The 17,302-nt window shown below is 39.8% G+C and overlaps 2 protein-coding genes across 2 annotated transcripts; both read right to left on the reverse strand.

Annotated features, from left to right (window-relative positions):
* Positions 1 to 882: 882 nt before the first annotated feature.
* LOC143346645 (transmembrane emp24 domain-containing protein) lies at positions 883 to 2,921 on the reverse strand. The gene is made up of 3 exons (XM_076774958.1): positions 2,697 to 2,921; positions 1,796 to 2,139; positions 883 to 1,616 (listed from the first exon to the last, which is right to left on the reverse strand). The coding sequence occupies exons 1-3, from the start codon at positions 2,821 to 2,823 to the stop codon at positions 1,467 to 1,469; spliced, it is 621 nt and encodes a 206-aa protein (XP_076631073.1). The 5' UTR covers positions 2,824 to 2,921; the 3' UTR covers positions 883 to 1,466.
* Positions 2,922 to 6,531: 3,610 nt separating this feature from the next.
* Positions 6,532 to 17,016, reverse strand: LOC143348277 (uncharacterized). Its single transcript, XM_076778319.1, has 5 exons — positions 16,405 to 17,016; positions 11,856 to 12,016; positions 11,595 to 11,755; positions 7,732 to 7,900; positions 6,532 to 6,915 (listed from the first exon to the last, which is right to left on the reverse strand). The coding sequence occupies exons 2-5, from the start codon at positions 12,014 to 12,016 to the stop codon at positions 6,726 to 6,728; spliced, it is 681 nt and encodes a 226-aa protein (XP_076634434.1). The 5' UTR covers positions 16,405 to 17,016; the 3' UTR covers positions 6,532 to 6,725.
* Between the last annotated feature and the right edge of the window lie 286 nt (positions 17,017 to 17,302).

Below are 17,302 nucleotides of genomic sequence, written 5' to 3' on the forward strand. Positions count from 1 at the left end.
GCAAGGTATACAAAACTGTGAACGTTCAGCAACTAATCATCTACACAACTTATCTAGAGTGTTTCAACGTCATAGGTCGCAAACTTCGTTCATGAGTGTGATTGGCGTGATTCAATAAATGTGTTCAGCTTATCTTTCGAATAATTTCACTTTGTTCCACCGAAATCAATTGTGAGCGATAAATCTTAACTAGAGAACATTTACTTTGGCCATCAAGAAAAGATAGTCTGTAAATAAAAACACGCAACTCAAGACAAAGGCTGATTGCTTGATGAGTTTGTTGTATTTCTGGACACGGATTTATTGTGTATTTAACACATAGTAAGTCGATAAATATATCTTTATTTGTATAAATTTATTTAATATTTTTGTATATTAATTAATTTACTACGGAATTGTAAGTATTGTACATATATATATACAGAGAGAGTAATTGTATAACTTCTATTAAACATGTACAGACACCCAAAAAAGTATCTCTATACACTACATACGTATAGTTTAAGCCAGTGGTTTTCAACTTCTGGTCTGTGAACCTGAAAGGGTACTGTTACCGTTAATACACTCAATTATGTTAAATTCTGGCCATACTGGTTACAGCCACAACACGAGCAGTATTATGGCATTCCGCGGAATACAGGTTAGAACCAGTGGCTTAAACTATACATATTGCGGTGTATGAATACTTTTTTAGGTGACTGTACAAAAGTTCAATTTTGCATTCGAAATACTACAGAACTCTTAACAATTATTTTTATCTTTATATTGTTATAATTGATATTCCATATCTTGTCAGTTTGTTACTTTTAGATCTTAATCTTTTAAATTAATTGAGCAATCAAAATTTACTATTCAAATTTATTTAAAATAATGACAAAACACTTAGTTTATGTCGGCTTTTATTACATCATATTACACTGTACAATCATACAAATGATATTATTACAAACATTATAGCTGTTTCCATTAAATTATTTTGATATTTGCTTACCCAATTAAGACATAAATTCTTCCATTCCATTTTAAATATGAAAATGATTTGAAATTTTAATAGAATCTCCTATAAATATTTGTTCTTATAATAAGAATAATAACCCTGCACATTGACAATCAATATAAGGATAATTTTATTTTACATATTCTATATGTTTTTCATTAAATGTTAATTGATTTTTAACACCTACTGATACAAAAGACGTTTTGTTTATTTTAACAATTTTTCTGTTTAAGTAAGTCTTAGGCTTAAATGTACATTATGTTATTTTTAAAAAACCTAACAATGTAAGCAATATTTACCCTACTGCTAATGATGTTATACATCTTAAACTTCATGTTCATATTTGAAGCTTTCAATGTGGTGAATAGAAAAACAAAATGAATTCAAAATGTTGAAAATCTGTAATTCTTAACTTAGTCACATAAAAAATGTACAATGAGTGTATGACTTTATTGTAACATGTTTTAAATTAGATAACTCTTCTGACTTCGAAGAAACGTTTTAGGTAGAAAATTTGTCCTACTGTCATACAAACCAATACCATAGCTTCAAAGAAAGCCCAAGTAACTATAAGAAAATTGGTATTTTCATTGATTGCTCTATGATTTCGATCACGGACCTAAGAATAGAAAATTAATTTTAATAAAGTTTTGAATCACTGTATCAGTATGTATATTTTGCATTAAAAAACTTGTCCATACAAATGCAATAGATAGCATTAGATACCCATTGTTCATAAATGATAGTATGGACAAATATTTTTGAGTCAAATATACAAACATCAAAATTATGAATTACCTGCATATATTCTTGTTCATTTTTCACTCCCCACAGACTTGTACTTAATTCTTTAATCATATCATCTATTTTGGTATGGTTAGTATCATCAGCATTCTTTCCATCAGAAGATTGTTCCATAGGTTTAGAATTTTCACCAATGTCCATATTGAACATTACAACTTTCGGTGTCATACTGCTTTTTTGATTACCGAAGCAATATGTATAAACTCCAGAAACATGTGCAGCAAATGTATATTTACCACTGCTTTCTTGATCACCCTGATAGATTATTTTTTTATCAGGTCCAATTATTTTTACATCTATGTCTAAAAATCCACCCTCTGCTATTTCAAATGTGAGACCTATGTGAGATATTTTAAAAATTAAAAAATATTTAATTTAGCATTTATATTTTAAATATAACAACCTAATTGTTTTAAGCAACTATATGTATGATGTATGGTGTAACATGTTTCAAGCATTTCCAATAATGCGATTAAAATCTACTTTGAAGAAGCAAGAAATATTCTTAATTTTTTTTAGACTATTTAATTTCCTTCTGTTATTAAAAAAGGCCATTTCATTAACTCTTAAGTAGAAAATTATGCAAAGTTTAATAGCCCTTGACCGGAACATAAGATCTGCTGCTATCTCATAAAAATTTGCTATTTTTATTATGTAGATTGATATATGTTACATCTAATAATATTTTTCCACAATATATTAACAGCATTTTGAAAGTAATAACAAAGATAACCAATATAATTTAATACTATATTTTTTGGATACTGAGATATCATCTGATTTGATAAAATCAAAATTTACACTAAAACATTAAAACAATTTTGTAGTAAAAAAAAAATTTCAAATTTTATAATCAAAAGTTGTTCAAAGAAATATGCAGTAAGAACAAACTAACCCATTTTTGTGCCCGCTTCCACTCTGTCGAAGAAACATTCTTCGGCGTGTGCATCTACAGTGATGAAATAACAATTTGCACTTGTGCTCAAAACAATTAGGAATAAACACAAAATAAGCCACCTCATTTTATCAAATTACACTGTGAACCAATTAAAAACGACATATGCTGTTTCTTTTCCTGCCACTTCACAGCGGCATGTTGCTACCACAGCGCCACGTATGCATATTGTCATAGAATTAGTGGTACATATAGATGACATACATCCATCTTCAAGAGAAGAAGTTACTAGCATTATTATTTTATAGAAATTCACGAGATGTGTTACAAGTAGATTAGTTGTGGCAGGGTTAGAGGTTTTGACATCTTAAGATACTTCATTATACTGTGGCAATTACCTGTTGCAGTAGAATCTTTCGTGTTCAATTTCGCTAGAAGAAATTTAGAAATCAAAGAAAACTAGTGTCTCCAGAAAGGACGCTAGAACGCTAGAAGCGCGCCTTCTACAATGTAAGGGATGTTATTCACCCCAGTAGTTGAAAGAACAAAGGAGTTCAGTTTTGTTGACATAGACTGTATTTAAAAGCACTCTTTACAACTTTATCAACTTCCTTGTGTGCTACCACAGACGAGGTATACGAGTAGACCTTTCACCCAATGTATTTTTTCGGCCCATTTTTATGGGGTCTCAAAACCCCATTACCATTTTCGTGTCATTCGCAACGTTACCAACAGATTCAGAAATGAATTTTAATCCCTAACTCCTGGAAGTATGTAGCCAGTTGTTGCTCTTTGTCATAAAAAGAAATTCAAAAGAGTATTGTTAATCATTTCTCTCTTTGAGAAGGAAATAAATTTCAGTGTTCTACTAATCCAAGGAAGTATATTATATTATATCTACGCTAATAGTCCGTGAAAATGTTCCATGTTTTATCCTACGAAAAAAGTAGAACATACAAGTGGTTAATATAAAAAGTATCCGTTACAAACATTAGTTGTGAATGCATTGTTCCCACAAGAGAAAAACTTAAATGTACCACTTTGATTTTAACTATCTTTTGCTGGTTAGTGGAATATATATTTCTAATAATACGTGTGAAATATTAGACCTAGTAATGTATCTTTTGAATATAAATGTCTAGTCGTAGAAACCATGTTGCGTGTCTTGTAAATCGTAAGGTTAATCCTTGCCAGTATATTAATCACGGGGGGAAAATTATAATACAAATGTGGTGTACGCTATAAATATGCAAAAATTTATTTAGTTCGCTCTACTTTCTCAATGATTAATTACGATTTTCACAGGACACTAGCATTTCCCAGAACACTGTTTGAGTAAACGCTGGTCCAGCGAAGTGGAAGTCGGCGGAAAGAGGCATTCATTTACACAATACATCATAATCTAATAATAAATTATAAATACATGCTTGCATATTACAACTATAGATACAAAGGATGACATGCGGTATGGAAGTATCGTTCGTTGCAGCGAGTTTAACGTAAAGTCACGTTCCTGCATATGCGATGTCATCTAAAACGCGATCGTTTTCAAGTCTGTGCAAAACACAATGGCGGATGCAAAGTTGGAGGCTACAGAAGCTTCAGGTCTTCGTTTGCTGACAAATGTTAAAAAATTGGTGAAACATTTCTATTTCTATTTCTACTTATTATTTCTCTATGTGAGATTTTTGAATTTATTTTTATTTCGTTTAATCCTTCCTGCCCCCATCTTTGAGTTCTTTCAGATCCGCCGCTGCAGAAACGTGGCTTAATACTCCAGCTCCGTTTATCTGTTTATCACTTTCCCGTACGGCACTGTCACAGAAACGGTTCGCATGCGAATTTGCGTGTTCCTTAGCCTAAGGCTGATCCGCGAACCGTTGATAATGTCGTTGTACGCTGAATCAACGGCTGTTTTAATAATATTAATAACGATTTTCGGGTAGAGATTTAACGATAAATAATTGCTCGTCGATTCAACGTACAAGACGCGGGCAGATGATATTCGTCGATGTTCGAGAACTTTAGGTTAAGGTTGCATTGAGTGTTTTAAACGCATGGCAGATCTTCGGTTGAATGATCAATGGCGGCGTATACGGTTGTCCTTGGTAAGTGGCGCGGCACAAACCGAGCGGCGAGTCAGCGCCTCTTTTGGGCGCCGGCACGGATCTCGTCTATGAAATAACCAAGTGAAGTAAATCGAGGTGAAGGGTCCCGCAATGCGGCTAACGGTACATTATACTCATCGGAATTCATGGTACGGTCCATTCGTACCACGGACTTGCACGTCCATCCTGTTTGTCGGTACGATTCCGACGGCGCGTTTCCAGAGTCCGGTTCCAAGAACCATAAGCGGGCCAGTGGCGTGTCCGCGACGCGACACGAACAACAGAACGAGAACGATGTTTCCTTCGTCCTACACTAGGCCAGTCCACGCATCAGGGTTGGACAACGTGCAATTTGATTATGTTTCCTACGATATGATCGAACGTAATCGTGCTGCAATTCTACCGTAATCGATCGTTGTAATTGCACTATAATTAAACAGCTACTGCATGCTTCGAAGATTTACGATTATGATTACGACGTAATTGGACCGGTATTTACGGCGCGATTATAATGTTATTGCAGTCTAATTACACGTAATGGTACCGTGACGAAAAAACGACCCTTAGTATTCATGAGTGAATCCAACGTATTCCATTTTGCAGAAACAAATTCAGAGCGGGACAGAAAAAAGCCGGAAAAGGCGCGGCTATATCTCCGAAACTATGCAGGATTTCGTAAAGTATGCGAAACAATATTTTGTTAATTAGTTTGTAGCAAAACAAAAATAAGATCTTACCGAATACTTTACGATAAATAGAACCGGAGTTACAGCGGTATAAAGTTGGACGAGATCGAAATATGAACGGGCAATAAGGAACGCCATTAAATGATGAAATACGAAGATGCTGGGAGTGACTGTGCAGCGACGAAGAATAGGAGAGCACATTAACGTTTCCGGTTGGTTGCAGCCCGTTCGAGGTGAATGATATAACTTTACGATGCTTCTGAAAAGAATAACTCGCCCGATGCATCCCGCGGAACGCTGTTACGATGCTGCCTGGTACCACCTGCTCGAAACCGGCTCGCGAGTCAGGTCTAACGAACTCGATCGAATTCCGAGACCGGATTCCGCGAAACGAACGCCGCTGTTCCGACACGTACGTTGTTTTTTTCTCCACCACTGAAATAACTTCTTCTTTTCGGCACCAACGAACGAGAAAATAGGATGGACGCGTGACGTTTAATATATACTTTTTTTTATCATTTCCAAACGGCAGCTATTGCTCCGCAAAATTCAACGGCACACGGATCAGCGAATCTTTAAACGGTAGCAACATCGTCGTCGTGACGCAAAATACAATAATTCCCGGATAACTGAAACAAAATCGGGTCCTCGGTGATCGAGTTAACCGGGGAAGGTCGAATATTCGTTCCAGGAATCGACCTTCTCTGCGCGCAATGATAATTTAAACTTTTATATTTTTCATTTCATTTAGCCGAGTCGTGAATCGTTGTCACTTATCCGGAGATTACCGCGGTCCTATTCTGGCGGCTCGAAGCGACCAAAAAGTTTCGTGGGAAGTTTGTGGATCGCGACCATGTTCCCCTGGATTCTTTCGTAACGTCGCGACGAGACACCACGGGGACAAATTGGGGAAGTCAATCGGTCCAAGGTAAAAGCGGCTCACTTTCCGTCGCGGAAGGAGAGCGAACGATCCCGCGGTAAGAAAAATCGTCCATTTTCTCGATTTCTCCCCGAGAAATCATTTTCTAGCGACTTCGAATACTGGTCTCTCGACGGTCTCAGGCTGGCTCCGTCAAAGAGGTTACTAGGTCCCGCGGCGAGGTTCTCTGAGCTCCGGGGGATTCACCTTCCAGCGCGATAAGTCGCGATCGACGCGACGAGACGCGGCTCTCGAGCGATCATGCCCGACGTTTACGCTCGATACACGCCGGGGCCAGCTCGAGTTCGATGAACGTTTAAAAGCTCGGGACGGCCGGAGACTCCGACGAGGCGCTTGCCGAATTCCTCGGCTTGCAGACGCAACCGCTCTCGACGAGAACGTAATCCTGACCGGTCAAGGTCACCGGACCGAGCGGAATCACTAGAAACAGGTACGGCACGTACGTCTGTGTGCACTCGCCGTGGACCACGTCGCACTCCTTCGATCTGAAACCACATGGCAATGTTTCTGTACGCTTATACGGTAGTGTCCGTTTCAATTTCAAAAGTTCAAAACCGAATAGAATCGGGCAAATTTCATTCAAGCCTGACGAACACAAATATCAGTTTTGTTCGGAAATTGAATTGTTTTTCGTGCGGTTGAAAGCTAGTTAACGAGCAAAGTTAAAATTTGCCCAACTCGATAATTGCTCGAGCAAACGACGACCCGAAAAACGGTTCAAAAGTAGGCTCGTTCTCGGCCGTGGACGCGATATTGTACGTAGACCTGTTCGTCCTACTGTGCCACATTCGAATCGGCGCGACCACCCGCCGATAGACCTCGATGAATTTCGAATTTGAATCGTGTAGCTCGTATTCACGGATCGCGCGACCCGACGTGCTGAGAAAGTAACAGTGGGCGAGGATCGAAACTTGCGTATCTGGTATGCTCGGGTCGCAGACACTTGAACGAGTTTTAAGGAAGAACCGTTCGATGTTCGAGCGCTACGCTAAATTCGCGCGGAAGTTCCACCTGGGTCACGGTTTTCTAGACGCTGCCTAGATATAATTAAACGGAACGAATTATGCGCTACGTTCCATCGTGCTATGTTAAACGTAATCTAATTGCGTTTGTAGCGATTACTTTATCATCGAAATACTGTATTACTTTCATTCGATATTCTCATAGGTACTCTTAACAAATTTCACTTCTAATGGGGCAAGTAAAAGCGTTGTCCAAAAATGGTTGACATGGCATTCGACGCGTTAAATGGGGCATGGTGAATATAGAGAAATTGTGTAAATCGAATTAGGTATACTTACTCGCAGACTTCGAACACGACCTGTTGCAAAAGATCGGGGAATTTTTGCACGATCGTCACCGGTTGGCCGCTGGTTAAGCTGACCCCGTACATGGGCGCCGTGGTGTTGTACCTCGTTTTACATAATCTGGCTGGCGAACCGCACGTTTCTCTCGGGGAAAATGCTCGTCCTGTAGACAGAAGTAATCGTTCCTTTTAAGTAGGCAACCCTTCGACATTTTGTGTATTTAAAATTTTGCATACATATTTGTGCATAATTCAGATACTTGTATAAATCTTTGCTGGGATTGTTTATATCCTCGGAAGGTAAATATTTACGATCGTCACGGTAAATGAGACATCGTGTGAACTTCTCTAGACAAAGTGTTGTTTCATCCGGGATGATGATACGCTAATTCTTCCTTCGTTCTTCGTTATGATTATTTCTTACTCGCACCAATGACTGTCTTCCCGTCTGAATACATGAATAAATAAATTCTAACAGTATCGACGGCCTGAGAGAGCATGACTCCTTCGTCGGAAGCGATCGTGCACGTTCGAGGAACGCGGATGAAAAATTCTTGGGAATCATTAGACGGAAAACTCAATTTGCGGCGGAATTTCGACGATGGAACGAGGAGAATCGAGTAATTCGTTCGCGAGATCGGCGCCCTTTATTCGGAATTCCGTCAGCTCATGTGTGTTCGAAACGACGAGTGGGTCGCCAGCGGATCCCGTTATGAGCAGAACGGAGCGATAACTGTATTGGCCGGATAACACGGTGCCTTATTACCGTCCTCCTGCATCAACGAAGCCATTGCCCAATGGACGCACGTTGGAACAAAATTTCGAAACGTGGCCATCTTTCAAATAAACAACACATTACACGTATAAAATAACGTGTCTGTTTGCATTCTGTCAAAGTAAGGAAAAAGGACCATCAGATAACACCTACAACTCTAATTCAATGTTCCTCAATATCGGGAGTACACTTCCATTTTAAATATCTTGGAGGGGAACGATTAGAAAATTATATTGCATTCAGTCTTCGACAAAACAAACATTGTCAAATTTTTTCCTAAATCTAATAATTGTTCCATTGTTAGCACATTAAAAAAAATGAAAGTTGCAGTAGATGGCACTTTTTGTTTCGGTCGTAGATAGTTAGGGAAAGCGCTAGGAAAGTAGGCGACACTGCACGTTTTGTAGAACGAACTCTTTAATTCTAAGAATTAAAGGTTAAACGATGACCGAAGCAACCGCGTATCTCGATTCTTAAGCTGCCATTAATTTCTAATTAAACTGCATTGGTGCTTCCTTCTTTCATTAATCTTTTCTTCTGGCTGATCAAAAGATACTTATAACTCCTCGAAGAGCAACGTGACTTCTGCGGAGAACATATTTTTTATATTGTACGAACATAATCTACTTATGATTGGAGTTGATGAAATAAGGATCGTACGTACAGATACTTTTTGCAACTACTCTGCTTCTGACTTCCGGAACTTCCTAGGGTAATTGATAGATATATAAAAGAAATTCCAATGCGATCTTATAAATGATGACTTTATAAAGAGAACAGTCACCGATCTTTCTTTTTTATTGCAGATAAATCGATGACAAAAATGAGCGGGGAACGCAGTATCCCACTATAGTGTTCCAAGGCTAAATACCGTTGAAGGTCAAGTGACCGATTTGACGCGGAATGACCCGAAGGCAAAGGTTGATGAATTTCTTCGTGGATAACGAACCTCGCGAGCAGCGAATTTCAAAGGCCACGACCTGATCGTGAAACACGCGCGGCGGGTGTTGTGGTCGGTTCGAACCAGGTTTTCGTGTCATAAGGACAGCCGCGTAATTCAAGGCTGCGAGGTCCCGGTACATCGCGCAACCGGTTGTTCCGATTTTTGTACATTTCCGAACGCGTCGTGCGTGAATGCGTTCGGAAACGCAATCGGACGGACCTTTCGCGAATCAGCGACTTACAAACAAATACGCGGATAGTGACGGATTTGGTCTTAACGAGGCCTTTCGAAATGTTTTACAAAAGACAAATGTCGTTAGAAAAATGTATTTAATTTTCTATTCTCTTTTCGACGCACCCGCGTTCTTATACGACCATATTTCCACTTGTATACCCCGTATAACGCGAAAGAAGGTATTACGAAATATCATTTTTAACGTAAGTTAAGCGAAGTATAACGGAAGAAAGTGTATGCTCGATGTCGAGCCACGCGATCACATATTTTACTAGACGAAAGTTGCAAATGTGAGCGTTCGAATACTTCTACATGTTCTAGTCCCTTTGGCGCACAAAAACTATTATAATATTTAAAATATTTCATTTCGTTTGGCCCGGTGGGTGCTGTAATTTTCGGTTTGCTATCTAGCTGCGAGGTTTCATTGAGATCGAGGCGCGTAACACTTCGCGTGGTTCCCTCGTTAATGTCGAAGCAACGGTATCGTCGTGAAACATTCGCACGGCAGCGAATCCGCGGGAAACTACTTTTTATAAAAGCCACGAAGTCCCGGGAACGTTCGCGAGAGAAACGACAGAGCATGAGAGCAGAATGTTTGCATATTACCAGGCACGGTACAATAACCTCGTAAAGCGCGCGTGAACGCGCTTCTCCTCGATAATACTCCTCCGCAGCCACCGTGATAATTATAAATTAATGGTACGACATCGTCGGTGTCTACGAGTCGTTGTTTCGCTTGCGAACATACAACGTGCAAGATAAGATATTTCGTCCGCGTAAGGTTTTCTATTCGGGCGAAGCAACTAACGCGTGAATGATATGTAAGTTACGTTGGTTCGACGGGGATGTGGGTTATCGCTGTTCGTGATTATTCGCGATTCAAGCAACCGGCTCGACTACTGTTGCGCTCGTAGTCTGTTATATCACTAAAAGTGCGCCATAAATACAGGGTGTTCGGCCACCCCTGGGAAAAATTTTAATAGGAGATTCTAGAGGCCAAAATAAGACGAAAATCAAGCATACCAATTTGTTGATTGAGGCTTCATTAAAACGTTATTAAAAAATTAAATTGAAAAATCTTAAATCATTCTGGAAAAATTATTTTCAGTTGTGGGGGTCAATTACAATCATTTTTGGTCATTAGCCATACTCTCGAAATCCTACCCACTTTCAAGAAAAAAATTCTGTACGGACGGAACTTTAAACGTTAATAACTTTTTAACAAAGCCTCCATCAACAAATTAGTATTCTTGATTTTCGTCTTATTTTGACCTCTAGAATCTCCCATTAAAATTTTTGGACACTGGCGTGAACTTGCGTAAGCATACAATTTCCTTCGTCAGTTTTCTCCGTTTAAAATGTTTCCAAGCAATTATTTAACATTTGTAAGTAATCTATCATCTTATCAATTAACGTAAGTAACATGTTACTGAGGCAGTGATTCTTAACCACTGTGCCGCGAATCGCAACCGTACCGCGAAGACGTCTACATTGTTCCGTGAATGATTGATAACAGATCTAAAGAATTTTTGTGCAATGAAAATACGGTCTTTGATCACTGGAGCAAGGCAAAAGTAATAACTTCATCTGAAAGTGCATTGTACTTGATGTTTCGAACATATTGTTTATATTACATTAGCTCATCGTATAAGTTTGCGCTGTCGGACAAAATTCGTGTACGTAATAATGTTTGGTAATAATGTTTGATTCTTAAAGAATTCTTACTATTTCATAATTTTAAAGATTATTACTATAATTGATCGTTTTATGTTAAACTATATCAAGGCTATGGCCATTAGATAATTGGCAAAGCGCTTTGATGTATTCTTGGAACAAGACTCGAGACTGTTTTTCAAAGAAGAGACCACCCGACCGTGTATTAAAAATGTTTCCTGGAACAACTTACCGTTTCGAGAGTTCTCAGCGATGGAGTAGCCCCCGTGTACTGCCTTGTAATTGTGCAGAAGCGCCTGCCTCGTCAATTCGGGATCGATCGTTCGTGGCTGATGGGACCTTGCCGTTCTGCTGCTCGCCCACAGATTCTTGTAACTTCTCGATATCGCGGCTCTACGACAGTCGTTTCGTTTATCGTAACGGTACAACGAGCAAAACAGAGAGATCTGACTCCCTCAAATTCCAGCAGACGGCCTTACAAGGGAACACTTACGACGGATATTGCATGTTATTGGGACCTATGCAGTCCGCTGGGTCCGTGAGCGCGTCGCCCCAGACGTACTTCAAGCCCAGCCCGTTTCCCTCGCATTTTTTGGCTCCGTAGACGTGGCCACACGTCGTGATAACGAGGATCAGGCCGAGGTACCTGGACATCTGAAATTATAACAAAAACGTACTGTCCGAATTAGTAGGCTCAAGTAGTCGTTACTTGAATAACATTAGAATCAGAATTATAGAATGAACATTTAATATAAGTTCAAAGGTCGTGGTCTAATCAACTTTAGTAAAACTGCTTTTGAGAAAGGGAGATCCTTATACAAAACACTCCGCAATTGGGACAGCCTGTACATCGTGGAAAGTATGTGCGGGAAAGGACAGATCGTTTCACGTATCGGGAGCCTGTTCGAGGATGCGTATTAATGAGAAACTAATTACGCTCGGGAGCACGAGCGGGTGCTCATGAATAAAACAATCACAGCTGGCTGTGCACACGGATCACGGTTAGGAGAAAACACGTTGTCGCCGCGACGGAAGTAAGACGGGGACTATTCGAATATTTTATGGGCAGTTAAATCCTACGAATAAATTTCAAATATTTGAATAATTGGACATCGCTGCTTGAACATTGTTATCGAAGTCTCTTACGTTTCTTTATTTTCAGAAAGAGTATTACGAACACCGGAGTGCCAGCACCGACAGTGAGCGTAAATTTTAAGAGTTCTATTCGCGCAATTTCGCGGACGTTGAACGATCGACTCCGAGTATTCTCCGTTATCGTTTCCTTCGGTCCGTGACTTCGCCACGGTTCCGTTTCACGGAACGCTGACACGCTGGCATCTCCACGGCAAGGGAACGAGCAAGTAAGAATTTTTTTTTCCCTTTCGAGCCTCCCGAACGATGGAAATCGTCGAGACGGAACGAGAGAGTGACGGACCGAACTCGATTAGTAATAACAATTAGCCGTGCGAAATCGATATCGATCCCATGTATAGTGTTCGGGGTTTCTGGGTTGCCGGGCTCGTGTAACTTCCGTTTGTCGTCCATCGAACATGAGCGAAAGCAACGCGTCAGCGATCGCTGGAACTCGATGCTCTCTAGAATTTAAGAATATTTGCTGTACATTTGCCCGGAAGCGTTGCACTCCACTCCACAACAGTGAATATAAATTCTACAGAACCATTTATACGGTGAATTGGACCGTATGATCAGAAACACATTTTTAAATTCCAACGAAAAATTAAAAAAAGATTAGAGGAAGATCGGAAGCGTACAAGTCTGCGTTTTATTTCGCGTATTAGCAATATAACGATATAATGCTTTTCATATTAATATTAAATAAAATTTTCCTACGGCTTCTTTCATCGTGTTTTTTTAAAGTGTCACGCAAATTTATGGCCGCTGTTCGAACATTTTTGCTCTTGAGAGTCTGTATAGAGAATAAAAGCTCTTTCAAACGAGCAAGCGGAAGAGTCTTCGTGTTGATAGTTGCCTCGTCATTTGTAAGCAGATGGGTAAAATTTTATTCAAGTATAATGACGAATAAACTCAACGTATAACGATTTATTCGTATGGGTAATAGTTTGTTTTTATAGCTCTTTATAATTTTTACCTTTTTTTTCATACTTTATGTCAACCGTCAATCGTTTTCAAACCTTCGAAAATCGTTAAAAGTTCGAAGAGCCATAAAGTCGTCGAAATCGATCGTGATTTTCAAGACATGAAACGATTCGATCCGGTTTTGAGTCCGTCGCTGCTTACGAGAGTCCTTTAACCGGGCTGGTGGTTCGACGATTCGAGACCAAGAGAGGCCATCGCGGTAGAAAATTGCAACGTCTGGCAAAGACGATGAATCGCACGTGGGAAAAGGAAAGGAAGGAAATCGTTAATGGGTAAGCACTCAAGGCTGGTCATTGGCCGTGACCGGTGTCGCGTATCTGTTTCTTCAGGAAGTCTCCGTCGTTCTCAGCGTTAATTCTCGCCACTGATTCGTTCGCACAGGTGACGTATGAAATTGAATGCCCCGGCGGAAAGGTGTCTCGCGAATTTTTATCCGTTTCTTTACAGACGGAGAATGTCCTTTGCATACATAAATGAGAATAATCGCGCGTTTAACCCTCGTCCAGCGGACCCCGAGTCCGCTTGAATCCACGCAAACTATTTCTTTCAGAGTCGCGAAGCTTTAATTTTTGATAAATAATTTTACGGGCATTCCAGTATCATTGAACCAGTAATGGATGCACCGATTAGATAATATAATTGATTACTGTATCGTCATTTGCATTTTCCAGATTTATCACTGTATCAGCGAATACAATGATCTATGGCAACATGATTCCAGTGTCAAGAATGGGATCTACGTCGCTACAAACTTGGACCTTTTTCCTGTTCGAAGGGCTAATCACGGATTTAATATTATGAGTTTTATATTACAACGTAATAACAATTACAGCTAATGCATCTGCGAATTAAATAGCCTATACTTTCGATCGAAAGATAGAGATCAACTAAACAAAACTTTTTTTAGATTCGACAAGAACAGTAAAAGTTGCAAGGAAATAATAATTACTCCGTCTCGCTTTCAGCCTTTTCCAGTCTTCTTTCGACAGGATTTTCACACGCGAGTCACGGCGCGTTGGCGCGAACGCGTTTAAAGCGGGACGGACATGCCGTGGCGTGTAATTGTCGATCCGATATCGATCGCGGCATAAAGACGTACAGATAAATATCTACGGGGTATTCGCGTGGCTGCGTCTCTCCAGAGATTACATAACGGCGATCCCAGGCGAACGAAGACGAGACAAGTGCCGAGTAGCATGTGAGAATCGCTTGAACTTGAGATCGAGGTGAACTTCCACAGTTTGCCGCGTTTGCGGGTAATTGTAGGATCGAGATGAACAATTGTTCCCGACAGCCACGATTTCTCAGCTCGCCGGGAACTTATTTTCCCAGCAGCAGTAAAACTGAGTACTGTTAACATGCTAACGAACGATGCTGGGAACAATTAACAGGGCATCTTCGTTATCTTCGATCGGGGCAACGCTTTTCCAACTGGAGCCTCGAGCAGAGGTCAAATCTTACTCGCTAATAACGAACAAAAATTTTTGATTCATTCGCGAACTAGCTTTTGAATTAATCTATAAATTTTATTCGTCGTTCGCGTGTCCACCAACAAATATTTATTAGTAAATAAAATTAGGGGAATACTCTATCCCTGTTCAAAAGCGTCCGATAACGTAAACATTTAAGTGATTTATTTCTGCTTCTGGGCATGCTTAACGAATCGTACGAACTGGTAAAAAAAAGCTTGTAGAAAAAAGTGTGTTTCCGGAAGTCAAGAGCAGATTCCTCCGTGGACCATGAGCGAGTCGCGCGGCCGATTCTAACGGTAAAGATGAATCGTCCAAAACGTTCTTTCCTCTCGCGTAGGTCTTTATCAACCGTACGCTTATTCATCCTTGTCCCCGATAACGGTACAACCATTTCGGTGCTTCGTTTCATGAATAAATTATTCTAACTGTCAGCGACTTGTTACGGAGTTCGAAATTCCTTTCGCTCGGTCGCGGCTTCCAACTCGCAGAAATGTCCTAGTCAGAGGCTCGTCACCTTCTATAACCCAAATTATATTTGTCCAATGACAGATACAAGAGGAAGAGGGAACTACATAGCTTGAGCTCTCCGTTGACCATAAAAATCTATTATCTGAATTTGCATCGTCTCAGGCCATTTCTTTATTCGTTGACAAACATTGGACGAACATCAAAACTTTAGTGTTTCATATATTTTGGGAATTACTGTATTAATAGGAAGCAATGTTTAGCGCGTATCTAGTGCGATTAGTGTTCATTAAGCGTATTCGTTAAACGCACATAGGGATGAATTTACGAAGAAAACAGAAACAGAAACTAGTTTCCGAATGGCTTTAACATTTTTATTCATTAGTTAGAAATGATATTTATTTAACTCTAAAGGTGTGGTAGAAGCTATTAAAAGTACATATGGTCCGTCAGAACGATAGACGATTGAAAGCTATTGCTTAATAGCCATAAAACTGAAGAACAAGTGTTACCACGTTATCAGTCGAACTACGTGAAACGAAACAGTAGAAAACATTGAAACATAAGTAGTTTCTCAGATTTTTTATACACTTCTGAGATGCGCCCTCGGTACCTGCCTCAAATCTTTCTAACCAGCGATCCCAATTTCCTCGATCTTTAAAGATTTATACATGCACCCGCCGCGCCGAACCACGTGGTGCTCGTTCATCAACAAATCTAAATTTTACAACTATTTAACCCGTTTCCGGGTTAGACGAGCGCAACGAGAATGTCTAATTTGTTTTCTACCCGCCTGGGGGGTTAATTTTCGTTCAAGTCTCCCAATTCTAGCGCGTGTTTCGTTTATCTCGGACTCTGATCGAAACCAGGGTAGAGAATGCAATTTCTCAAAGGGTCAAAGCTTTAATTCCGAACTTTAATGCGTTACTATGTTCAATGGTCTCGATCACGAAAGTTTGTGACCGAGATACGTTTTATAAAACTCACCGTCGCTCACCGCGAGGAAGATCGACTCTTTTAACACTGGTGCGTTTGAAACCTTTTCTCGGCCCGTTCGACGATGATGTGATCGACTATGCGTAGCATTAATCGATCGAAACGTTCGGTGAGTCAAAAGGGACAGGATCGAAACGAGAGCACACGAGTCTCTTAAACACTGTTCATGTCACTACACCGGATGTCGTGGGGTCGAACACCTCCTCCGTCCTCACAGGTGGATGTCCAGAGGTTGACTGTAGAATCGTAAGTAACCGCTCTCTGTGCTCCGTCGGTGCTGGATTGAAAGAGGGGATGGGACGAGAAATATCGGCCCCTATTCCACCACGAAATCGTCTTTTTTCTCTTGTTGGAGAAAAAGTTGAACGAAAGAGGGTAACCGGGGACGTCCCCCTCCTTTTTCACTGAGTTTCGTCAGAACGCCTGCTTCGGTGGACTCCAAACCATTCGTTAATAGTTTTTCTCCAGGTAGTCGATACATACTCAAAAATAAAATATTTTGTACACCAATTAGTTCTGGATTACTAATATTATTAACACGATAATTGCTACACCAGTTTTCCGTATCTAAGGATACCTTCGATATCTTTTCGAATCATTACAAGAAAATTAAGAATATTGAATAGCTCGAAGTATAGATCACCGGTGACCATTATGGCAGTCAACGTGTTAAAGGGTTACTGGTTGAAAAAAATAATACGATCGTTCAGATTACATTACCTTTATACTTATTTTTCAGTAATGATATTATCGTACAACGTATGCATTATTTTTAAATTAACAATGAATATAATAAATTTTCTATTTTGTGTGTCCGGAATTACTTGCATTATAACTATTACGGAATATTCTTTTTGTATAGAGTTGAAGATACTACCAACTCTAACAA

The sequence above is a fragment of the Colletes latitarsis genome, chromosome 2, assembly GCF_051014445.1.
Source record: "Colletes latitarsis isolate SP2378_abdomen chromosome 2, iyColLati1, whole genome shotgun sequence".
Classification (NCBI taxonomy): Eukaryota; Metazoa; Arthropoda; class Insecta; order Hymenoptera; family Colletidae; genus Colletes; species Colletes latitarsis.

Coding starts and splice junctions, on each gene's coding strand:
- LOC143346645 (XM_076774958.1), bottom strand. CDS start 2,823: ATGAGGTGGCTTATTTTGTGTTTATTCCTAATTGTTTTGAGCACAAGT. Junction 2,140..2,696: donor GGAAGCGGGCACAAAAATGG/GTTAGTTTGTTC, acceptor TATCTCACATAG/GTCTCACATTTGAAATAGCA. Junction 1,617..1,795: donor ATGAACAAGAATATATGCAG/GTAATTCATAAT, acceptor TTCTATTCTTAG/GTCCGTGATCGAAATCATAG.
- LOC143348277 (XM_076778319.1), bottom strand. CDS start 12,016: ATGTCCAGGTACCTCGGCCTGATCCTCGTTATCACGACGTGTGGCCAC. Junction 11,756..11,855: donor AATAACATGCAATATCCGTC/GTAAGTGTTCCC, acceptor CGACTGTCGTAG/AGCCGCGATATCGAGAAGTT. Junction 7,901..11,594: donor CGCTGAGAACTCTCGAAACG/GTAAGTTGTTCC, acceptor TTCTGTCTACAG/GACGAGCATTTTCCCCGAGA.